The 20,728-nt window shown below is 42.7% G+C and overlaps 2 protein-coding genes across 2 annotated transcripts; one reads left to right on the top strand and one right to left on the bottom strand.

Moving 5' to 3' along the window:
* Positions 1-1,135: 1,135 nt before the first annotated feature.
* LOC143888832 (uncharacterized) lies at positions 1,136-3,525 on the top strand. Its single transcript, XM_077393228.1, has 4 exons — positions 1,136-1,297; positions 1,883-2,280; positions 2,419-2,810; positions 3,137-3,525. Exons 1-4 carry the CDS (start codon positions 1,136-1,138, stop codon positions 3,523-3,525), a joined length of 1,341 nt encoding a protein of 446 aa, XP_077249343.1.
* A 7,350-nt stretch (positions 3,526-10,875) lies between these two features.
* Positions 10,876-14,160, bottom strand: LOC143888293 (TCP family transcription factor). The gene is made up of 2 exons (XM_077392669.1): positions 12,386-14,160; positions 10,876-11,016 (listed from the first exon to the last, which is right to left on the bottom strand). The coding sequence occupies exon 1, from the start codon at positions 13,691-13,693 to the stop codon at positions 12,419-12,421; it is 1,275 nt and encodes a 424-aa protein (XP_077248784.1). The 5' UTR covers positions 13,694-14,160; the 3' UTR covers positions 10,876-11,016; positions 12,386-12,418.
* Between the last annotated feature and the right edge of the window lie 6,568 nt (positions 14,161-20,728).

The following is a 20,728-nucleotide window of genomic DNA, read 5'->3' as shown; positions in this document are numbered from 1 at the left end:
ATGCTCGTCGCGAATTGGGAGGTAAAGAAAATTCTTGTAGACAATGGGAGTTCGGCGGATATCCTGTACTATCATGCCTTCTAGAAAATGATGATAGGCGAAGACCGTTTGAAGCCGGCGAACTCGGATCTCTTCGACTTCTCAGGAGAGGTCGTGAAAGTAGAGGGACAGATTGAACTCCCAGTCCTTGTTGGGGAACCACCCTGTCAAGCGTTCACCATGGTCAATTTCCTGGTAGTGAGGGCCATTTCGGTTTATAACGCTATCTTAGGACGACCTGGCCAAAACCTGATTCGTGCGGTGGCTTCGGCATACCACCAGAAGATGAAGTTCATAACACCAAACGGCGTGGGTGAAGTTCGGGGAGACCAACCCCAATCCAGGGAGTGCTATGCAATGGCACTCAAAGGCAAAAATGCAGTGGAATCGCTACCGATTGAACTACTCGATCTGATGGACGAATGTCGGGGGACTCAATCCGCCGAGGACCTCATCTCCGTCCCACTGAGCCCGGACGATCATGATAAAGTTGTTCAGATTGGCTCCTCTCTAAGCAGCAGCATTCAGCATCACCTCACCGGGTTTCTTCAAGACAATGCGGATGTCTTTGCGTGGGCTCCCGTTGACATGCCTGGCATTGACCCGGAGATCAGCACACATAGACTCGGTGTTGACTCAACTTGCAGACCGATGAAACAGAAAAAGGCATTTCGCTCTCGAAAGACGACAGGCGATAAAAGAAGAAGTGGAGAGGCTTTTAAAGGCTGACTTCATCCGGGAGATTCAATACCCGGACTGGTTGGCAAACGTAGTCCTGGTCAAGAAGCCAAATGGAAAATGGAGGACCTGCGTCGATTTCACTGATCTAAATAAGGCCTGTCCTAAGGACAGTTATCCGCTCCCGAAAATTGATCAGCTCATTGACGCCACTGCAGGTCACGAATTACTAAGCTTCATGGACGCTTTCTCCGGATACAACCAGATAAGGATGTATGAATCAGATATACCAAAGACCTCCTTCGTGACAGATCAAGGGACCTTCTGTTACCGTGTTATGCCCTTCGGTCTCAAAAACGCCGGGGCCACTTATCAGAGGCTCGTGAACAGACTTTTCCTGAACCAGATCGGCAGTAACATGGAGGTCTATGTCGACGATATGCTGGTCAAAAGCCGAAGTGCACAGGATCACGTGTCAGATCTGAAAGAAACATTTCAGGTCCTGAAAAAACACAGCATGAAGCTAAACCCCACCAAGTGCACTTTCGGCGTTGGCTCAGGAAAGTTCTTGGGGTTTATGGTAAGTCAGCGAGGGATAGAGGCCAATCCAGAGAAGATCAAGGCCGTGGTGGAGCTCACTCCACCCAAAACTATCAGGGAAGTACAGCGGCTCACAGGAATGATAGCCGCGCTGGGGCGCTTCATCTCGAAATCCGCAGAAAGGTGCCTACCCTTCTTCAACGCGGTCAAAGCACTTAAGACTGCGCCTTGGACGGAGGAATGCCAGACCGCGTTTGAAGAGTTGAAGCAATACTTGTCCGCCCCGCCACTATTGACAAAGCCAGAACCAGGTGAAGAGCTACTCCTGTATCTCTCAGTGAGCCCCACGGCTCCGGCAGCTGTCCTAGTTCGTGAAGAGCACCGCCAGCAAAAACCTATCTACTATGTCAGCAAAGTTCTCCATGATGCCGAAATCAGATACCAGCGGGTCGAGAAATTGGCTTACGCGCTGGTAATGGCGGCCAGGAAATTGAGGCCGTATTTTCAAGCCCATACTATAAAAGTCCTGACCGATCAGCCGCTCAGGCAAGTTCTCCATCGACCAGACATCTCGGGACGACTCGTAAAATGGGCCGTGGAGCTGAGTGAGTTCGACATCCAGTAGGTACCAAGGTCAGCGATCAAGGCTCAAGTGCTGGCAGACTTCGTAGCTGAGTGCACCATCCCTCAGCAGATCACCGAGGCTGGAGTTGTTCAAGCCCCATCTATGGAAAAATCAATCACAACTGAAGAATGCACAGCAGGAGGAACTGAAACAGAAACCATCTCCATACCCACAAGACAGGATCCATCGCCATCCGGACCGCTCTGGGAGGTATACGTGGACGGATCTTCAAACAAGGGTGGTTGTGGAGCCGGCCTCATTCTCACCGGACCTGATAACTTTACTGCGGATTATGCCCTGAGGTTCGGATTCCGCGCATCAAATAATGAGGCAGAATATGAAGCCCTCTTCGCCGGGATGAGTCTCGCAATCCAGACCGGCACCCAGAAGCTCAAAGCGTACTGCGACTCCCAGCTGGTTGCAAACCAGATTCAAGGAGTCTATGAGGCCCGCGATGAGCGTATGATCAAATACCTCTCCAAGGTCCGCCAGCTAGCCAGCAAATTCAAAAGCTTTGAGGTCATCAGAATCCCCAGAACAGAGAATACAAAAGCCGATGTGCTGTCCAAGCTGGCCGCCTCCGGATACACCACCCTCGGGAGTATATGTATGGAGTTCTTACAGAAATCTAGTATCGAAAGTGAGGCCGCTCAAGTAATGCAGGTGGAGCACGAGTCGTGCTGGATGGACGAAATCATTGAATACTTGCGCAATGGTAAACTTCCTGAAGCCAAGAAGAAAGCCCCGATACAGAGAGCCGCCCGGTTTTCTCTCAGTGATGAGAGTCTGTACAAAAGATCGTACACCCTCCCATACTTGAAGTGTCTCCGGCGAGGCGACGCCGCTTACACCCTGCAAGAGACGCACGAAGGGATCTGCGGAGAACATCTGGGGGGCAAAGCCCTGTCAATCAAAGTGCTACTCAGAGGTTTGTACTGGCCCACCTTAAGACAAGACGCACTGAATCTGGTTAGAAGGTGCGAGAGATGCCAGAAATTCTCTCCCACCATCCACCAGCCTGTCGTGGCGATGACCCCGATCATCAGTCTACTCCCCTTCGCAGTATGGGGGATGGACATCCTGGGCCCCTTTCCTCCGGCCTCCGGGAAATGCACGTTTGTCGTAGTGGCGATTGACTATTTTACCAATGGGTGGAGGCTGAACCTCTAGCCCAGATCACATAGCAAAATGTGCAGAACTTCTTCTGGAAGTGGGTAGTTTGTAGATTTGGGATTCCCTGCGTTTTGATAACAGACAACGGGAGACAGTTCGACTGCAAGAACTTCCGGAAGTTCTACTCCGACTTAAAAATCGAACAGAGGTTTACTTCAGTAGCTCATCCGCAGACCAATGGACAGACGGAAGTGACGAACCGAATCCTACTGCAGGGGATAAAAAAGACGCTGGATGACAAGGCTGGCCGATGGGCAGATGAGCTTTATCATGTCCTGTGGGTGTATCGTACCACTCCGCGCACACCAACGGGTGAGTCACCATTCAACCTGTCCTTTGAAATAGAGGCGGTGATACCGGTCGATGTAGGCACCCCGTCTCCCAGAGTCACCAGTTTCAATGAGCAGATCAATTGTGACGGGCTTCACGCAAATCTCGACTTATTGGAGGAGGCCAGGGAAGAATCTTGAATTAGAGTCGCCGCCTACAAGCAGAAAGTATCCAACTACCATAATTCGAAGATACGCCCCAGAGAATTCCGGACAGGAGATTTAGTCCTGAGGAGAGCTGCCGTCTCCCAACCAACGAAAGTCGGAAAACTCTCCCCGACCTGGGAGGGGCCGTATCGAGTGAAAGAAGTCATTCGCCCAGGAAGCTATAAGCTAGAGACACTGGAGGAGCATCTATTATCCCACGCATGGAACTCCAAGAATCTCAGAAAATATTATCAGTAGCCAAAACGTCAGACGTGAAAGGTGATTTTGTAAATGTAAATACATGTTAAATATAAATAATATGAAAACTCTTCTGCAGATCTCCACGCCTTTTAGAAATGCAGTTCACTAAAACTAGGGTACTTGCTGCTTGGTTCGCCACGGCTCGTATCCGCAAAGGCCGGGAGCTCACTCCTGGTCCGGAACCAGCCCGGGCAGCAGAAACCAAAGTCGCTTGGAAACCCAGTTCGCTAAAACTTGGGTACTCATATCTGGAAACCCAGTTTGCTAAAACTTGGATACTCATATTTGGAAACCCAATTCACTAAAACTAGGGTACTCGCTGCTTGGTTCGCCACGGCTCGTATCCGCAAAGGCCGGGAGCTCACTCCTGGTTTGGAACCAGCCCGGACAGCAGAAACCAAAGCCGCTTGGAAACCCAGTTCGCTAAAACTTGGGTACTTATATCTGGAAACCCAGTTCGCTAAAACTTGGGTACTCATATCTGGAAACCCAGTTCGCTAAAACTTGGGTACTCATATTTGGAAACCCAGTTCACTAAAACTAGGGTACTCGCTGCTTGGTTCACCACAGCTCGTATCCGCAAAGGCCAGGAGCTCACTCCTGGTCTGGAACCAGCCCGGACAGCAGATACCAAAGCCGCTTGGAAACCCAGTTCGCTAAAACTTGGGTACTTATATCTGGAAACCCAGTTCGTTAAAACTTGGGTACTCATATCTGGAAACCCAGTTCGCTAAAACTTGGGTACTCATATTTGAAAACCCAGTTCACTAAAACTAGGGTACTCGCTGCTTGGTTCGCCACGACTCGTATCCGCAAAGGCTGGGAGCTCACTCCTGGTCCGGAACCAGCCCGGACAGCAGAAACAAAAGCCGTTTGGAAACCCAGTTCGCTAAAATTTGGATACTCATATATGGAAACCCAGTTCGCTAAAACTTGGGTACTCATATCTGGAAACCCAGTTCGTTAAAACTTGGGTACTCATATTTGGAAATCCAGTTCACTAAAACTGGGGTACTCGCTGTTTGGTTCGCCACGACTCGTATCCGCAAAGGCCGGGAGCTCACTCCTAGTCCGGAACCAGCCCGGACAGCAGAAACCAAAGCCTCCTGGAACCCAGTTCGCTAAAACTTGGGTACTCATATTTGGAAACCCAGTTCACTAAAACTAAGGTACTCGCTGCTTGGTTCGCCACGACTTGTATCCGCAAAGGCAGGGAGCTCACTCCTGGTCCGGAACCAGCCCGGACAGCAGAAACCAAAGCCGCTTGGAAACCTAGTTCGCTAAAACTTGGGTACTTATATTTGGAAACCCAGTTCACTAAAACTAGGGTACTCGCTGCTTGGTTCGCCACGGCTCGTATCCGCAAAGGCCGGGAGCTCACTCCTGGTCCGGAACCAGCCCGGACAGCAGAAACCAAAGCCGTTTGGAAACCAAGTTCGCTAAAACTTGGGTACTTATATCTGGAAACCCAGTTCGCTAAAACTTGGGTACTCATATCTGGAAACCCATTTCATTAAAGCTTGGAAACTCGCCAAATGAGTTTATCTCTAATGGTATTTATCAAAGGCCGACGAGAGAACAGGTAGACACCTAATTATAATTTCCATTCATCAAAAGTGGGGCCTCGAAGGACCATTACAAAAAATTCGGCCTCAAAAGGCTGATACAAAAGTGGGGCCTCGAAGGACCGTTACAAAAAGAATCAGATAAGACGGCTCAAGAGGCCTCCTGGCTGTCACCCCGTTGTAATTCCTCCTCCGGAACCACTACGGCAGCGGTGGTGACCGGCTCCTCGTCGACAAGCGTCGGTGCTTCAGGAAGATTCAGGTCGATCAAGGTCGCGGTCGGGTTGGACGCCTTGACCTGCTCAAGACAGTCGAAGTATCCAATCTTGTAGGCCTCACTGGACAAACTGAAAGTTCGTCCTCCCGCTTTTGAATGGCCTCTGCGACGGCCTCCTTAACGGCCGCTATCTGTCTCTCCTTGGCTCTCTCCCTCTGGGCGTTAAGGGCTTCGGCTGCTTTCTGCTTCTAAAGGGTCAGCTCCTCCCTAAGCAGCTTCTTCTCCGCCTCCACCCGTGCGATACTCGTTTGAAGCTCCTTAGCCTCCATCGCCAGCTTCCCATTCTCCGCTTCTGACTTCGTGATTGCTTCAGAGAACTTCTTACTCTTCCCCTGAAGATCATTGAAGTATATTCCAATCTACAGACATAGACAAGCAAGTGTTAACACAAGAAAGCGAAGCAAAAGACGGACAGAAAATGAGCATACTCGTTGGCCATCGTACCTGATAGAGTGAAGAAAATACGGCCTCTTCGGCCGTAGCTGGCGGTTCGTGGAGAACCTGCTGCTTGTCTTTGCTGAGGATACACTTGCTCTGGATCTCAACAGCTACTCAACTCTCGCCGAGGCCAGTATCATTTTTTTGAACGGCCCAGTTGGGCTGAAAAACATTATCTCCCGCCTTCGCTGGGGGAGGACGAGCTCCGGCTCCAGCAGACACGCCACCGGATTTTGAAGAGCTAGTTCCTTGCCCAAAAGGACCAACCAGTTTCACCGTGGTTTTGCCTTTGGGAGGCGGTGGAGGCGCAGTGTCTTGGGTATAAGCCAGACTCGCCATCTCGGCTGCTTTCCTTTTTTAGCTCTGCTGGGCCACTTGCTGAGCCCCCAGCTGAGCCCTTGGAAGAGCCCCTTGCCTTATTCTCTCAACTGTTGATTGTTGCTTCATCTCTGCAAGTGAACATAAACAGAGCAGTCAGAAGCGAATAGAAAAAGCAAACAGAGTTCAGAACAAGTCTAGCCACATATGTGCCGGAGTCGCACTACTAAGACCAAGCCCGACCAAAATTGGTTCCCCTGAAAACTCTCCGCAATGGATGAGGCCCCCTCGTTCCATCTCCTCACGCATTAGGGTAAACGTCTTCACATCGTCGCCCTCAAGATACGGCTTGCGACTCAACGCAACTGTGTCAGGGACATCCCATGTTAGAGGAACCGGCCAGGGCTCGCTGGACTCCCTATCCTCAACATAGAAGAATCTGTTCTTCCACGAGTGTATGGAGGAAGGAATGCCAGTGATTATTTTCAACTCTGGGCATTGGCTAATGTAAATCCAGCCCCCTCCTTATGCCTCTTTAAGTGTGCGCAAGCGCGGAATAACGGCACAGATAAGCCTCTCTCTAGCCGGCCCTGGACAAGATAGACAAAGCCCGTCAGTAACCTCCACGAGTTCGGGGCAACCTGAGCTGGGGCCAGTCCATAATATTGAAGCACCGCGATGAAGAACGGGTGCAAGGGGAACCTGAGTCCAGCCCTCAACGACTCATCATAGATGCAGAGGTCCGAGCTTTCGTTACAAGCCCTATCTCCCTCTGTCGCTACCCTCATCCCAAACCTCAGAGGTACACAGTATTTGTCTCTGATGTCCTTCATCATGGACTCATCAAGATGGTTTTCCTCGACAAGAGCCCGCATGTTGTATTTGGGGTTGGCCTCCATCCGGGCCCTAGCTACGACCTCAACGGCCCGGCCAGGAAGAAACGTTGTGGACGCCTCATTTCCGGACTCATTTCCAGCAGATTTCCGGACTCATTTCCAGCAAATTTCCGGACTCATTTCCAGCAGAATTCCGGACTCATTTCCAGCAGATTTCCGGACTCATTTCCAGCAGATTTCCGGACTCATCTCCAGCAAATTTCCGGACAGACTTCGCCCATTCAGGAATGTAATTCATCAAACTTCCCCAAGTCACTACAATGACTTGGAGAACTGGGGGGGCAACTGATGGGGTGCAAAAACTCAAGCCTATCACAGGCCACCACCTGTCCTGGGAGTAGGTGAACTCCAGTCTCTAGCAGGCCGCCACCTGTCCCACCACCTGTCCTGGGAGTAGGTGAACTCCAGCAGGCCGCCACCTGTCCCGCCACCTGTCCTGGGAGTAGGTGAACTCCAGCCTCTAGCAGGCCGCCACCTGTCCCACCACCTGTCCTGGGAGTAGGTGAACTCCAGCCTATAGCAGGCCGCCACCTGTCCTCGCACAGGTCATCCCAACTGATGCGGTGCAAAAACTCAAGCCTATCACAGGCCACCACCTGTCCTGGGAGTAGGTGAACTCCAGTCTCTAGCAGGCCGCCACCTGTCCCACCACCTGTCCTGGGAGTAGGTGAACTCCAGCCTCTAGCAGGCCGCCACCTGTCCTCGCACAGGTCATCCCACGTCACCACGTTTCCCTCTATAAAAGGGAGTTCAAAGCTCAAACCAAGGGTAATGAAAAACCTCATATCCACCAAAATCTCGTAAACTAGCTTTGCATTCCTGCTCATATACTGACTTGAGTGTCGAAGGGCCTGTCCGGAGTAACACCGGGGTTGGTCTTCTGGCCTCGTTTGCTTCTGTGCAGAACACAGTTCCTTCATTTCAAACTCGCTGAACTCACCTCCCTCACTTCGATTCCTCAGGACTCAGCTCCTCGGCATGTTCTTCAAACATCTTGAATATTTTTCATGGCTATCTCCACATGTTTGTCCTTACTGTAAACATCTATTGACCTTCTACAACTATTAGTTACACACGTCATAGAATCATTTGGGTCCATACTCCACCTGACTCGATCAACGTGTCTAATGATATTTTTAAAGTAGACGAACCGACCAGTACAATATTTTATCTAGCTATATAAATAAAGGGAAATAATAAATTCGCCCCTTTTTCTTCCCCGGGCCAACTTGTATTGTAAAAAGAGTAGTCATTAATACATTAGTGGAGGTGGCCCAGGGAAGAAGAGTGGGAAAATATAAGTTTAAAACACCATTCTATTCAGGAATGGCTTCTAACCTCACGAAATCTATACAGGTATGTAGTAGACAAAGCCATGTTTTTAAAATATCAAATATCAGCCACCGAATCTTGGAATGTGGCATTGTCTTATGTCATGTTAAGAACATGGGCCCCTGTGTATTTTTCGTAACAAAACTACTGGTGTATGAATATGCCTGATCCTAACCGTTCATCTGTTGATTTGACCCTCAGAGACTTGCACCGAAATCCCCACCCTCCGATTTGAGCGGGGATTTTGTTACCGTAAACTCTCTACTCTTTCTACCCATACGGCTGTGGCTCTTTGGCTCAAAGTCATGGGTATGATCCCATTAACGAGAGTTGAAATCCCTCGGTCTAACCTGATGCGCGTGGTTCACGGGTGATTGCACGCATATGTAGTGAATAGTCCCTTTAAAAATTGGGGTGGGGATACACCTTATGTCATCAAAAAAGAAAAGAAAAACTCTCTACTCTTTCCGACTAACCTACCTTTTACACCCATTGTCATGAATAATTACAATCTATGAATGAGAATGCCAATCTGCAATTGAGATTAACAAATGATGGTTTGGGTCATTCAAAAAGTGGTCCCTACTTTTACATCGAATGTCAAATAATTCATTTTCTCATTGAATTTTTTTAGGGAAATGATGTCAGCACAACCATATTTTGATATTTTCACAAAGGGCAGTGATAAATCGACCCCCCCCCCCCAAAAAATGATAAATCAAATCCCCATGTGTCTATCTCTCTCCTCTTTCTCTCTCTAACCCAGAGGAGAGAGAAAGACACATGGGGAGTCCATTTATCACTCCCCTTTCACAAACCATCTTATCTTTTACTATTTTAAGAGCTGTCAAAAGGCAATTACATTTCCAGAAAGCTCTCACAAGCCGATCAAAGAAGAAAAGACAGCTGGGTTTTGTGCAAAAATCAAAATATGGTTATGCTGATATCATTTCCTTTTTTTTTTATATATTATCGACATCTTAAAAAGTGTATCTTCTTTAGCATCACCAACCGAGAAAGTTATGAGACAATAAAAAGAGAAAGAAAGGAAAAAAAAAAAAGGAGATTCTCATGTCGGTTTCATCTGCTTTCACGTGTGCTGACGTGTACGGCTGTGATCAGTGTACAGCCCATTACTCTCGTGCAAAAAGGAAAGTGGAAATTGGAAAAAGAAAAAGAAACGTTAAAAATAAAGGGCAATGATAAATTCGCACCCCCTATAGGATAATTCGCTCACCTGTAAAGGAGGATAAGTGGCAGACTTTATCGTGAAAGGGGTGCGAATTTATCATCGTCCTTAATAAATGGCGAATATATTTTGATATATGCAAGGCTGGAAGGAGTAATCCATATTCCTCGTTCTTGACCTGGTTAACCAATGGAAACTCGCCACGTGTTTTGATTCAAAGTGGGGAACAAGACAGCACGAAGGAATAGAGAAATCACTTTCCAGGAAAATAAAAAATTAAGAAAAGAGGGAACATGGAATTTTCAACGCAATTAACTCCGTGATCCTCGATGCCCACTCAGTAGGCACCACCACCGCCTCTTTATATGTCGTTTTCCCTGAAAAGGAAAGTTTCTTATTTTAGGTATTTTTTTAAAATGAGAAACGAAAAGACGAAAATATCCCTCTACATCTCCGGGAAACGAGGAAAATTGTCTCCACACACAGAGGTAAAACGTTGTTTTACTAGTTTTTTAGTTTTTAGTTTTTACTACTGCATGCAGGCAGAATCACGGTAATGTCATTTCGCATAGAAATGCGTGAGAAAATTGGGGGCATGGAGGTCATTCTTTTTAAAAGAATAGACTGTTCGGGTAATTTCATTTCCTTGCCCGAAATGAAAATAGGAAAATAGGAAAATAGTCAATCTGAACCGTCCATCTATTGAATCTCGAATGGCCTAATGACACACCCTTATTTTAAGAAATGGAACTCCACGCCTAACTATATACTTTTCTTCATTCAAACATATCCTGGTTAATAAAATATGGAGTGTCATTATCAAAATATGTGTATGCGAGTTGATTGTTTTTTTTTTCTTTCTTTGAAATACCCCCAAGATAGGAGACTAAGGAGAGACATTTCAAGCCCATCCCCAAAATGGGTCAACCATTTTTTAGTCGACACTGTAATCTAGAGTCTATTTTCGTTTGACCCGCCAAGACAAGGGGGATGTTTTTCTTTTCCCAATTTCGGACAGGAGATAGAGAAACACATTCAAACACAAAAACAAGAGATTCCTCATTTTTATGACATTGAAAGTAGGAACAAGGAAGAAAAAAAAATCCAGCAAAACCTGCCTCAATATCAGGTGCAGCTCCTGATACATATGTAATGATGCATGCAGAGACACGGACAAATGATATTTCCACCCCTTTTGTCTGCATTTTCCTGTAAATAAGCACACAAGATGGGTGGAAAGAGTGGTGGAAAATCATTTCCTAGATTCTAGGTTAATGTGATTTTTGATATGAAAACGAGATTAAGGCATGCCCAAAGCAAGAAAAAACATACAAGACGTGTACGTTTTGAGGCAATCAAGACTCCCATTAGATAAGTTTTTCAATAATGTGAGGGATAATGACCTCCCACCAACCTTTGAAAATTTGAAGAAAAATGAGATCCTAGAGACAAGGAAAATAAAATTTCTAGATGATTGGAGAGACCCAACAAGCCAACAACCAAACCCAAAAAAACAAGCAGCATTATGTAAGAAATTTGATTCAGTTTTTAGTATACAAGAGAAGAAGAAAGTCTCATCTTTTTCTTTTCCAGCACAACAAATCCTGCATAAATGGCAAATTAAACTATTTGGGTTCTTTTATTTATTGTTAATAATACTATAATACTATTAAACCTAAGCATTGTGTTGGAAATTTGATTTAGGTTTTAGTCTATAAGAGAAGAAAGCCTCATCTTTTTCTTTTCCAGCACAACAAATCCTGCATAAATGGCAAATTAAACTATTTGGGTTATTTTATTTATTGTTAATAATACTATAATACTATTAAACCTAAGCATTGTGTTGGAAATTTGATTTAGGTTTTAGTCTATAAGAGAAGAAAGCCTCATCTTTTTCTTTTCCAGCACAACAAATCCTGCATAAATGGCAAATTAAACTATTTGGGTTATTTTATTTATTGTTAATAATACTATAATACTATTAAACCTAAGCATTGTGTTGGAAATTTGATTTAGGTTTTAGTCTATAAGAGAAGAAAGCCTCATCTTTTTCTTTTTCAGCACAACAAATCCTTCATAAATGGCAAATTAAACTATTTGGGTTAGTTATTTACTTATTATTATTATGTGTTGTTATTGTTTCTCTCCTTCATACAAATAAAAGAATTATCACAGCTACACAGACAAATTCCCCATACAATCTAGGCCACCTCTGGTTCTTTATACCCATAAAGTAAAGCTTAAACTCTCCAAATTCAAAGAAGAAAAGAACAGACAAACGAAAAGCAATAAGAAAAAAAAAACTGTAAAAAGGAGTAACTAACAGTAGAGAAGCTTGAAAGGGTTTGGTCTTTTTGTTGCATTTAGGTTCTACTAAAGAGGGCTTTAAGCACTCAAAAAACTCACTTTCTCATTTCTTGCATCTTCAAAAACAGAAACAGAAGAAAGAACATACTCCACTACCAGAAAGAAAAAAAAGAAAAAAAAACCCAATTGAAAAATAATAATAACAATAATAAGTTAATAACAACAACAGCAGCAACAATAGTAATAATAATAATAAACTCAACTGTTCTACCTTGTTCATCTCTTCTTCTTCTTCTTTTTTTCTCTACTGAGAATTTGTTTGGTGATCTTCACCACTATTACCGGATCCGTGTTGCTGATGATGAGAATGATGCACTTGTGTCTGATGATCCAACGGCTGGTGTTGATTATACGCATTAAGAGCTGCCAACATACCCAAATTCGTCTCAGAAATTCCCAACCCTAAATGTTGTGCCCCCACAGCCGGCTGTTGCAATAGCATTGATCCAACCGGCAAACTCCCCATCCGTCCGCCGGAAATATTAATCTGCGGCATAAAATGTAAAGGTGCCTGAACCGTGTTCCCGCCGGAGGTCCGGTACTGCCCGCCGGAAGGAAAGGTCCAGATCTGATTTTCTGATGCTCCGGCAGGACCGATCGCAGGAGAATTCCCTCCGGCAGAGACCGGAAGCATCCAGAATGCACCGGCACCCGAGCTCGGCGCCGGCGCCATCGTCCACAAAGCGGCCGCCGGCATCACGTTTGATGGCGGCCGGACTAATCCTGCCGGTTGGACTCCTGTTCGCAAGGATTTTGTCGTCGCTGGTGAAGAATTAGGGTTTGGTCCCTGATCCTCTTTGAAGAGATCTTCTCTGAACCGTTTTCTCAAATAGTTATCAGTCGAATCTCCACCGCTCATTCCTTCTCCCATCTGATCAGAAGATAACATATGATGGTGAAACCCTAACATGGATGAGTCCTGGCCGCTGATCATTCTCCGGTTAGATTCCGGTCCTTCATCGTAATCTTGTCTCGGGACTAGGGTTAGGGCACCAGGAAAACCAGATTTAGAGGCCGAAGCTGACATGGTGGACCCACCACTGTTTCTCATGGAGACGTTTAGGGTTGAGAAATTGGCCGGAATTGTGCCGGTTCCGGTGGCGGCAATTATGGCGGGCTCGGCGTGTTGGAGGAGCCATTCGATGGTTTCGCCATCGGATTTGTGACCTAATTCACGAGTGAGCTGAAAAACCCTAGCGGCGCAGGTGGCGGGCATTCGGATTCTGCGGCCGCGGCCATCGACCTTTGTGTGGCGGTCTTTGGAGGAGCGTTTTTGGGAGAGGGAAAGTTTTTTGGAGGAGGGGTCAGGGTTGGGTTGGGTGGAGATTGCTAAGGAGGGGTCCATGAATTGGGGTGGTTGTTTGTTGGGGCCTTGTTGTTGGAAAGGGACCATTTGGGAAGAAGATGGGTTGGTGAGTTTGTGTTGCTGTTGTTGTTCAGAATTGTTGCTGTTGTTGCTGCTACTGCTGTTTGATGGGATTCCTCCTCCTCCTCCTCTTCCGTGATCGGTGTGTTCCATGTTTGATGATGAAATGTTTAACAACTCTTTAATTTCTTCTTTTCATCACCCCATCTCTCTTTCTCTCTCAACAATCCAAAACCCAAAACTTAGAAACAAAAATGAAAGAAACCCCCTTTTGCTCTCTCTCAAGTCTCAACAAACCCAAAACCCAAAACCTAGAAACAAAGTTAAAAACTACTCTCTCTCTCTCTACAATCCAAAATAATACTCAAAACCTATAAACCAAATAAGAACAACCCCCTTTTGCTATGTCTGTACCATGTTTGATGAAATGTTTCACAACTCTTATGTTCTTTTCATCATCCATCCATCTCTCTCTCTCTCTCTCTCCCTCCCTCTCCTTCTCCCTCTCTCTCCAAACAATCCAAAATAATACCCAAAACCTACAAACAAAAATAAAAACAACCCTCCTTTCCCCTCTCTCTCTCTCTCCAAACAATCCAAAATAATACCCAAAACCTACATACAAAAATAAAAACAACCCTCCTTTAGTCCTTTTCCTCTCTCTCTCTCTCTCTCTCTCTCTCTCTCTCTCCACAAAGCAAAACAATACCCAAAAGTCCAAAACCAAAAATAAAAACTAATCTCCCCCGTTTTGATTTGGTGTACGCACGTGCAGACCTGGAACAGTAGTTTTCGTCTGATTGACTGTTGTTCTCTATAGATAGAAGGGGGAGGAAAAGGAAATAGATAGAGGGAAAGTAGAGAGTTGAGTAGGTTTAACAGAGCCTAAAAACCTATGGTTTTTCCCTCCCTCACTTGGGCCAGGAAAGGCAGCACTAGCCCACTCGTGGGGCCTTGGAAGGAATGTTAAATGGACTTTTCATATAATAAAGAAAATAGAATTCACCTCCTCTCCATTTCACACCTTTTTCAGCCCCTTTCATCATCTATCCTACCCAATTTTTTTCTCCTCGATAATGATGATGACATTAATCAATTCAAATACAACTACCCATCTCTATCTTGTCAGTACTAGTAAAAACAGTCAGCCACCCAAAAACAGGAACAAAAAGGAAGAGGAACCCTAAATTTCCTCCTCTTAAACTCCCTCTCATCCTTCTTTTCCTACGTAAAAATCCCTAAACCTCATTTTTCCAACTCAATTTGCAAAACCCAACTCGTATTAGTTGTCAGAAAACCTTGCAATTTGCAAAAAAACTAAAGAAAGCGACAGAACGTCTCTGTTTTTACCTCTCTTTCTGAGATTTCAGAACCAGCAATAGTAAAGAGGACTGGTCTCACTAGTTTCATGGTAATATGGTGGGGTCATATGAGTCTCAGTTAAAGCATCAAATGCGAAGGACAGCTCATCCCAACACATCAATTTAAAAATCTTAAAAAAATAAAAATAATAGTTCAATATTCATTAGCCAGTCAACTCCACCGAGCCCCACTTTCTCTTAAATTATTAAAAAAATACAAATCTTCTCAACCCGCAACTCTATCTCCCCATTATAAATAATTTAAAAACTAAAAGGAATCCCTGGTTTTTTTATCAGATATCCCTATCCCCTGTCATGAACAAGTATCTTAGAATAAACCCTTTGTTATTCATTTTGAAGTAAGAGAAGAAAATTACAAAGAAGTTATGATTAGGGATTAACGCTCCAGTTTGAAAATTCTGATGTTCTGTTTGACTCTGAGTCCATTTATTTATTTTCTAAGCATGATAGGGTCAGACCCATTAAGTGACTCGTGTAGAAATCAGCCTTTTTTAACCATTTTGATAAGTGATGAGATTAATCCGACTACAAAACATGTTTTTTAATCTCACACCAAGAGGAGAGACTGATAGATGGACATGAAGGAAACTATATAAAAAGAAAATTGAGAAAAAAAAAACTCATAAAAAAGTTTTCCAATAATTTTTTTTCGCCGTAATTTAGATCCAAACACCTCATAAAAAAGTTTCCAAGTATTCCCCCCACCGCGCGGTAATTTAGATCCAAACACCCCTTAGCCGCGAGGGACGTGAAACTTTCTCCTTTTCATACATTTTGAGGGGAATAGATGAAGTTGTAATTCTTTTTAGGGATGCTTTACTATAAATTCATAATTTGCAAAGGGGCCGTTTGGATACACGGAATTTAGAATCCGAGATTTCTTCAAAATTATAGCTAAGAGACGAGAGAAGAAGCTGACCAGCCGTCATTTCTTACTTCTCGCCCTTCTCTCCGTCAGCAAGAGAGTAGCAGATCCTCCCATATTTTCAGGTTTTAGAAATCTCAAGATGCATGAGATTTTTAAAACCTGAATTTCTCACTTAAAATGCAAGAAACGCTGCCAGGACAACATACAACATTTTGATCATAAACCCTCTTTTACACTGTTTTCAAACTAAAAACCTGAATTCTAAAATCTGCGCATCCAAACAGCCATTAAAAACGTTTGGATACGTGGATTTTTAAATCCGGGATTTCTTCAAAATTGTAGATGAGAGACAAGAGAAGAAGCGGACCAGTCGTCGTTTTTTTATTTCTTGCCCTCTTTCTGTTAGCGAGAGAGCAACAAATCATCTCATTTTTCCAGGTTTTAGAAATCACAGGATGCGAGAGAGATTTCTAAAACCCAGATTTCTTACATAAAATCCAAGAATCTCTAACAAGACAGCACACAACAGCTAGATCATGAACCCTCTTGTACACTGTTTTCAAGCTAAAATCTACATTCTAAAATCCGTGTATCCAAATGGCCCCTGGATACGCGAATTTTAGAATCTAGGTTTTTAGTTTGAAAACAGTGTAAAAGAGAGTCATGATCAAGCTGCTGGTATGCTGTCCTGGTAGCGTTTCTTGGATTTTAAGTGAGAAAACAAGGTTTTAGAAATCTCTCTTGCATCCTGCGATTTTAAAACCTGGAAACATGGGACGATCGCCAGCTCTCTTGATGTCTTTAAAAAGGGCGAACGGTCAAAAACGACGGCTGATCCACTTCTTCTCTTGTCTCTTAGCTACAATTTTGAAGAAATCCTGGATTATAAAATCCGCGTATCCAAACGTCCCCTAAGTGTTTTCCAATTAGTCATTGAAAATTAAGAAACTGTAGAAAAGTTTATCTTTTTGTTTCAAAGGTCCCTAAATACAAATCTGAACTTCTTTTGAGGAAAATATCCTTCTATCATGTCTAAAATTATGGTTTTATGCTTAAATAGATTTATTTTTAAGTGTTTTTATATTAAAATGATTAATTTATTGTAGCAATACAAAAATAAAACATTAAGGTTTAGAAATATTGTGTTTTAGGAGTTACTCAAGGGGCTTTTTTTTGTCAAAAATATTTAGTGTCTAATGCTATTAACATAGTTAAATTTTAACAACTTATTGGAAATATTTTCTAAAAAACTTCTGAAAAAATTATGATTTTGGGTGAATATTTAGAATTTATTTTATAGATCATGGATTTCAAAATTAGATCACTTCTTTGGATTTAATTTTTCTTTATCTTATTTAAATATTGATAACACTAAATTATTGAATTGCAAGTGCAGTACATACATGGTTTTAAATTTCGACTTCGGATTTCGGTGGAGACCGACACCGAAATTGACCAAAACCGAAACGGTCATTTATTTCGGCCAAAATTTAGAATTTCGGGCGAAATTTCGGTTTTTCTGAAATTTGACAAAAAAAACTGTTTTTTAATATTAATTTAATATTTTACCGAAATTTCAGTAATTTCGGCTGAAATTTAATATTAAATAAAATAATCATTTCGGGTTTTGTACCAGATTTCGACCAAAATTTCGAAATTCCTTGGTCCGAAACCAGTGCCGAAACAAAAAATTTAAACCTTGAGTACATATATATTTTTTAAAATATATCAGTATCAAAGAAGTATAAGTGTGACCCGCCATTCAAAAAAAAGAAGGAAAGTATGAGTTTTTGTTCAAATATCAAATCTACTAGTTTGTTAGGCCTCGCTTGAATGGGCCCGATAGATGAATGGCTAAGATCATCTTACACGTGCAAATATTGTTGATGCTCCTTAACAATAGATAGGTTGAAAGGATGATGAGGAGTTAAGACTGTTGACAATTACATGCAGTCCCTATAACAGCCGTAAAAATAAATTAGAATACAATGTCAAAAGACTCAAAACTGAAAAGTACACCTAAAAATAGAAATACCGTATGTAAATATCAGTTCTCATGAAAAACTTTAAATACAGGGTAAGACATGCAAAAAGTCTCTCTCTCTCATGTACAAAAACAATGATATGAAATATTGGAATGTTTTACTACTTAAATTCGAAAAGTTGGTGAATTTACCTGCCTTTCAATATCATGCCATCCAACAAAAATCATATTAATTTAGTGGGATTTGCTAGCTTTCATCGCGGAAGGCATTTCACCGATGGTATGTTGCATGTGAGAGCAGCCACGTCGAATGAATAAATGAATGAAGACAAAATATGTTGAAAAGTGAGCCTATGTGGCTGCTCTCACATGCAACAGACCATCCGCGAAATGCCTTCCGCAATGGAAAATTGGAGGCTTAATTTCCCTAAGTATAGCTATGGATGCACATGGAGCAAAATCTACCCCCATCGGATGATTCTAGCCTTCCTATTTATTTATTGAGGCTTTCATTTTACAGAAAAAAATTGGAGGCTTAGAATTGTCCATTAGGGATGGAATTTTCTCCATGGCACATCTATAACAACGCTAATTAGGTATGGGTGTGGAAGGATCCACTTCATATCGGATGCACCTATGCATTGGTCAGCATCCATTCGGACCGCTTATCGGTTGGATCCTTCTTGAAGTTCTTTTTCGACCCAGCATTCAAGGATGTAAATCAAATTTGAATCAAACCGTCCATGAGAGTTCTTCGATCGGTCATATTTATGTTTTCGTGTCTTTGTTGCTAGCATAAGTCCTAACAAAGAACCCGAGATGAAGATGAGAATACCCCTAATAGCCTCTCGCCTCGCCTCAGGAACATACACAGAACATTCATATGAATGCTCAGGTACGCTAGGAGGTGATAGCCTCCCCACCACTAGATTGATCCGGATGGTGCAAAACTATTCAGCTCACCGATCATTGGAATAGTCTGCGAATCGAGAATCTGCCTTGTACATAGTTAGGACTTAGGGTTAGGTGAGGCAAAAGGGAAGAAAGTCGAAGGAACCAAGCTTTAAAATTTCGTTTTTGGTGTCGGTTTTTTTAATTGCCGAAATCTAAATATTTTGTTTCATGAGAAATTTCGGTCAAAATCTTTTAATATTCGGTGAAAATTTTTGGTATTTTTAAAAGTTCAATGAAAATGTCTAAAATTTCACTGGAAATCTTTAAAACTTTGGTGGAAATCTTGTAAATAGGCATGCAAATGATATTTTTGTTGAAATTTCAGCAAAATCTTATGAAAAACGGTTAAATGTGTATTTCGTTTCTGTCTTTGAAATTTCGGTGAAATCTTAGAAGAAAATGGTTAAATGTGTATTTGGTTTTGGTCTTGGCTGAAACCGAAATATTTCGGGCAGATTAAATGACTTGTTTCGGACGAAATTTAAAGCCATGAACTGAACTAAGATGTTCATGGCAACAAAAAAGCAGGAAAATGAAATGTTGTATTGTCAATTTGAGTTAAACTTTAAATGTTATGAAAATATCCCTAAACCTATGATCCTCCAGTAGAGATTTTGTGACTGAAAGGGTGCCATTGTAGAAACCAAGCTGCAAGGGAGCCTCATTGGATGCATTTATGGAAATGATATATATGACCCCTTTTCTTCCATAGGGCTCCCTTGTAGTGTAAAAAGAGCAGACACAAATACACCAAAAGAGGGTTGCCAGGGGAAGAAAAGGGGCGAATGTATCACTTCCCTTCTGGATTTATTCATTTTGTATGGAGCCCTTAGCTTAGCATTCCATCTTTTTCTTTCAATATAATTTCTTTTTTTTTCTCCTCTTTTCACTCGAGTAAATATAAGCAGGACAATGGTCATCCCCAGATAAGAGTTACGGGCCGTACAAGGGTAAAACAGTACGAAGAATTACACGTACGTTGGGTAATTTCTTTTATTATTAGTGGTTAAAAGGTTTGTACGGTGAGTGGTAAAATTGTAAAAATGGTCAAAGAAGAGGGGTAAAGTGACATCAGAGGTCCCGTGAGGGGCGAGGTAATGATTATACGGGATTCAGTAAACCTCACATGCGGCTCACGTTCTCACTCCAGTGTTTGGATTTGTGACAATGAAAGATGAGTACTGATTTTTATATGCACTCAGCACTCTTATGCTTTATAGTGACACAAACTTGCCTTGTCTTATCATCTTTAATTGGCTCTCAGGTCGAACAAAATTTTATGCCTTAGCCCAGTAAAATTTTTGTCCTAAGAAGTTTTAGTAAATTTTTGTCCTAGGAACCTTATAACACTAGAATTTTTTTAATCCCACTCTTGTAATGATTGCTTGTGTGGTGAATTCTTTTAATCTTGCTCATGTAATCATTGCCTTCTCATCCCATCCCAAAATAATCCCAGGAACAAAAATAAAAAAAGCTTGAGAAGAATTATTTTTCTTCCCAAGAGTTCAAGCAACCGAACAAAGTTTTTTATTTTTTCCCCACCATAGTCCGGTCAACCAAACATGGGATTTTTATTTTACCGTTATACTTCCAGGACTTTTTTTTCCCACCAATCTCCTTGGATTTTTTTTCTCCCACATAAATCCCAAGAACCAAAAAAAACCTGGCACCAAACAGAGCAGGAGTTACGACTTTAAAAAGGGTGTAAATTTTGTTTTACACCCATTTTACCTCGAAAGAAACACATCATTGCTGAATTAGAAATCATTTATGGAAAGGTAAGTTTGTGTCGTTATCAAAACATTGTAGTACGAATATCAGCATCCTAAACGGTCGTGAACATGGTTTTAAATTTCAGTTTCGGTATCAATTTTGGCCTTGGCCGAAATCCAGTAATAAAAAAAATATTATCTTATTCTTTCCCAAATCTCATCCGAAATTTTGATAATTCATCCGAAATATTTATAATTTCAGCTGAAATTTCAGAATAATACTTCTTT

This window comes from Tasmannia lanceolata, unplaced genomic scaffold (genome assembly GCF_043159265.1).
Source record: "Tasmannia lanceolata isolate RefF3 unplaced genomic scaffold, GAP_Taslan_0.1 ptg000012l, whole genome shotgun sequence".
In the NCBI taxonomy this organism is placed as follows: Eukaryota; Viridiplantae; Streptophyta; class Magnoliopsida; order Canellales; family Winteraceae; genus Tasmannia; species Tasmannia lanceolata.
Note: the sequence above shows the minus strand (reverse complement) of the source record. Positions and strands in the feature narration are given on the sequence as shown.

Bases quoted from the DNA above. Each gene is read 5' to 3' on its own strand.
- LOC143888832 (XM_077393228.1), top strand. From the start codon at position 1,136: ATGGAGGTCTATGTCGACGATATGCTGGTCAAAAGCCGAAGTGCACAG. The intron at 1,298-1,882 runs GTAAGTCAGCGA...GACATCCAGTAG, and splicing joins GAAAGTTCTTGGGGTTTATG to GTACCAAGGTCAGCGATCAA. The intron at 2,281-2,418 runs GTACTGCGACTC...CAGAATCCCCAG, and splicing joins GGCACCCAGAAGCTCAAAGC to AACAGAGAATACAAAAGCCG.
- LOC143888293 (XM_077392669.1), bottom strand. From the start codon at position 13,693: ATGGAACACACCGATCACGGAAGAGGAGGAGGAGGAGGAATCCCATCA.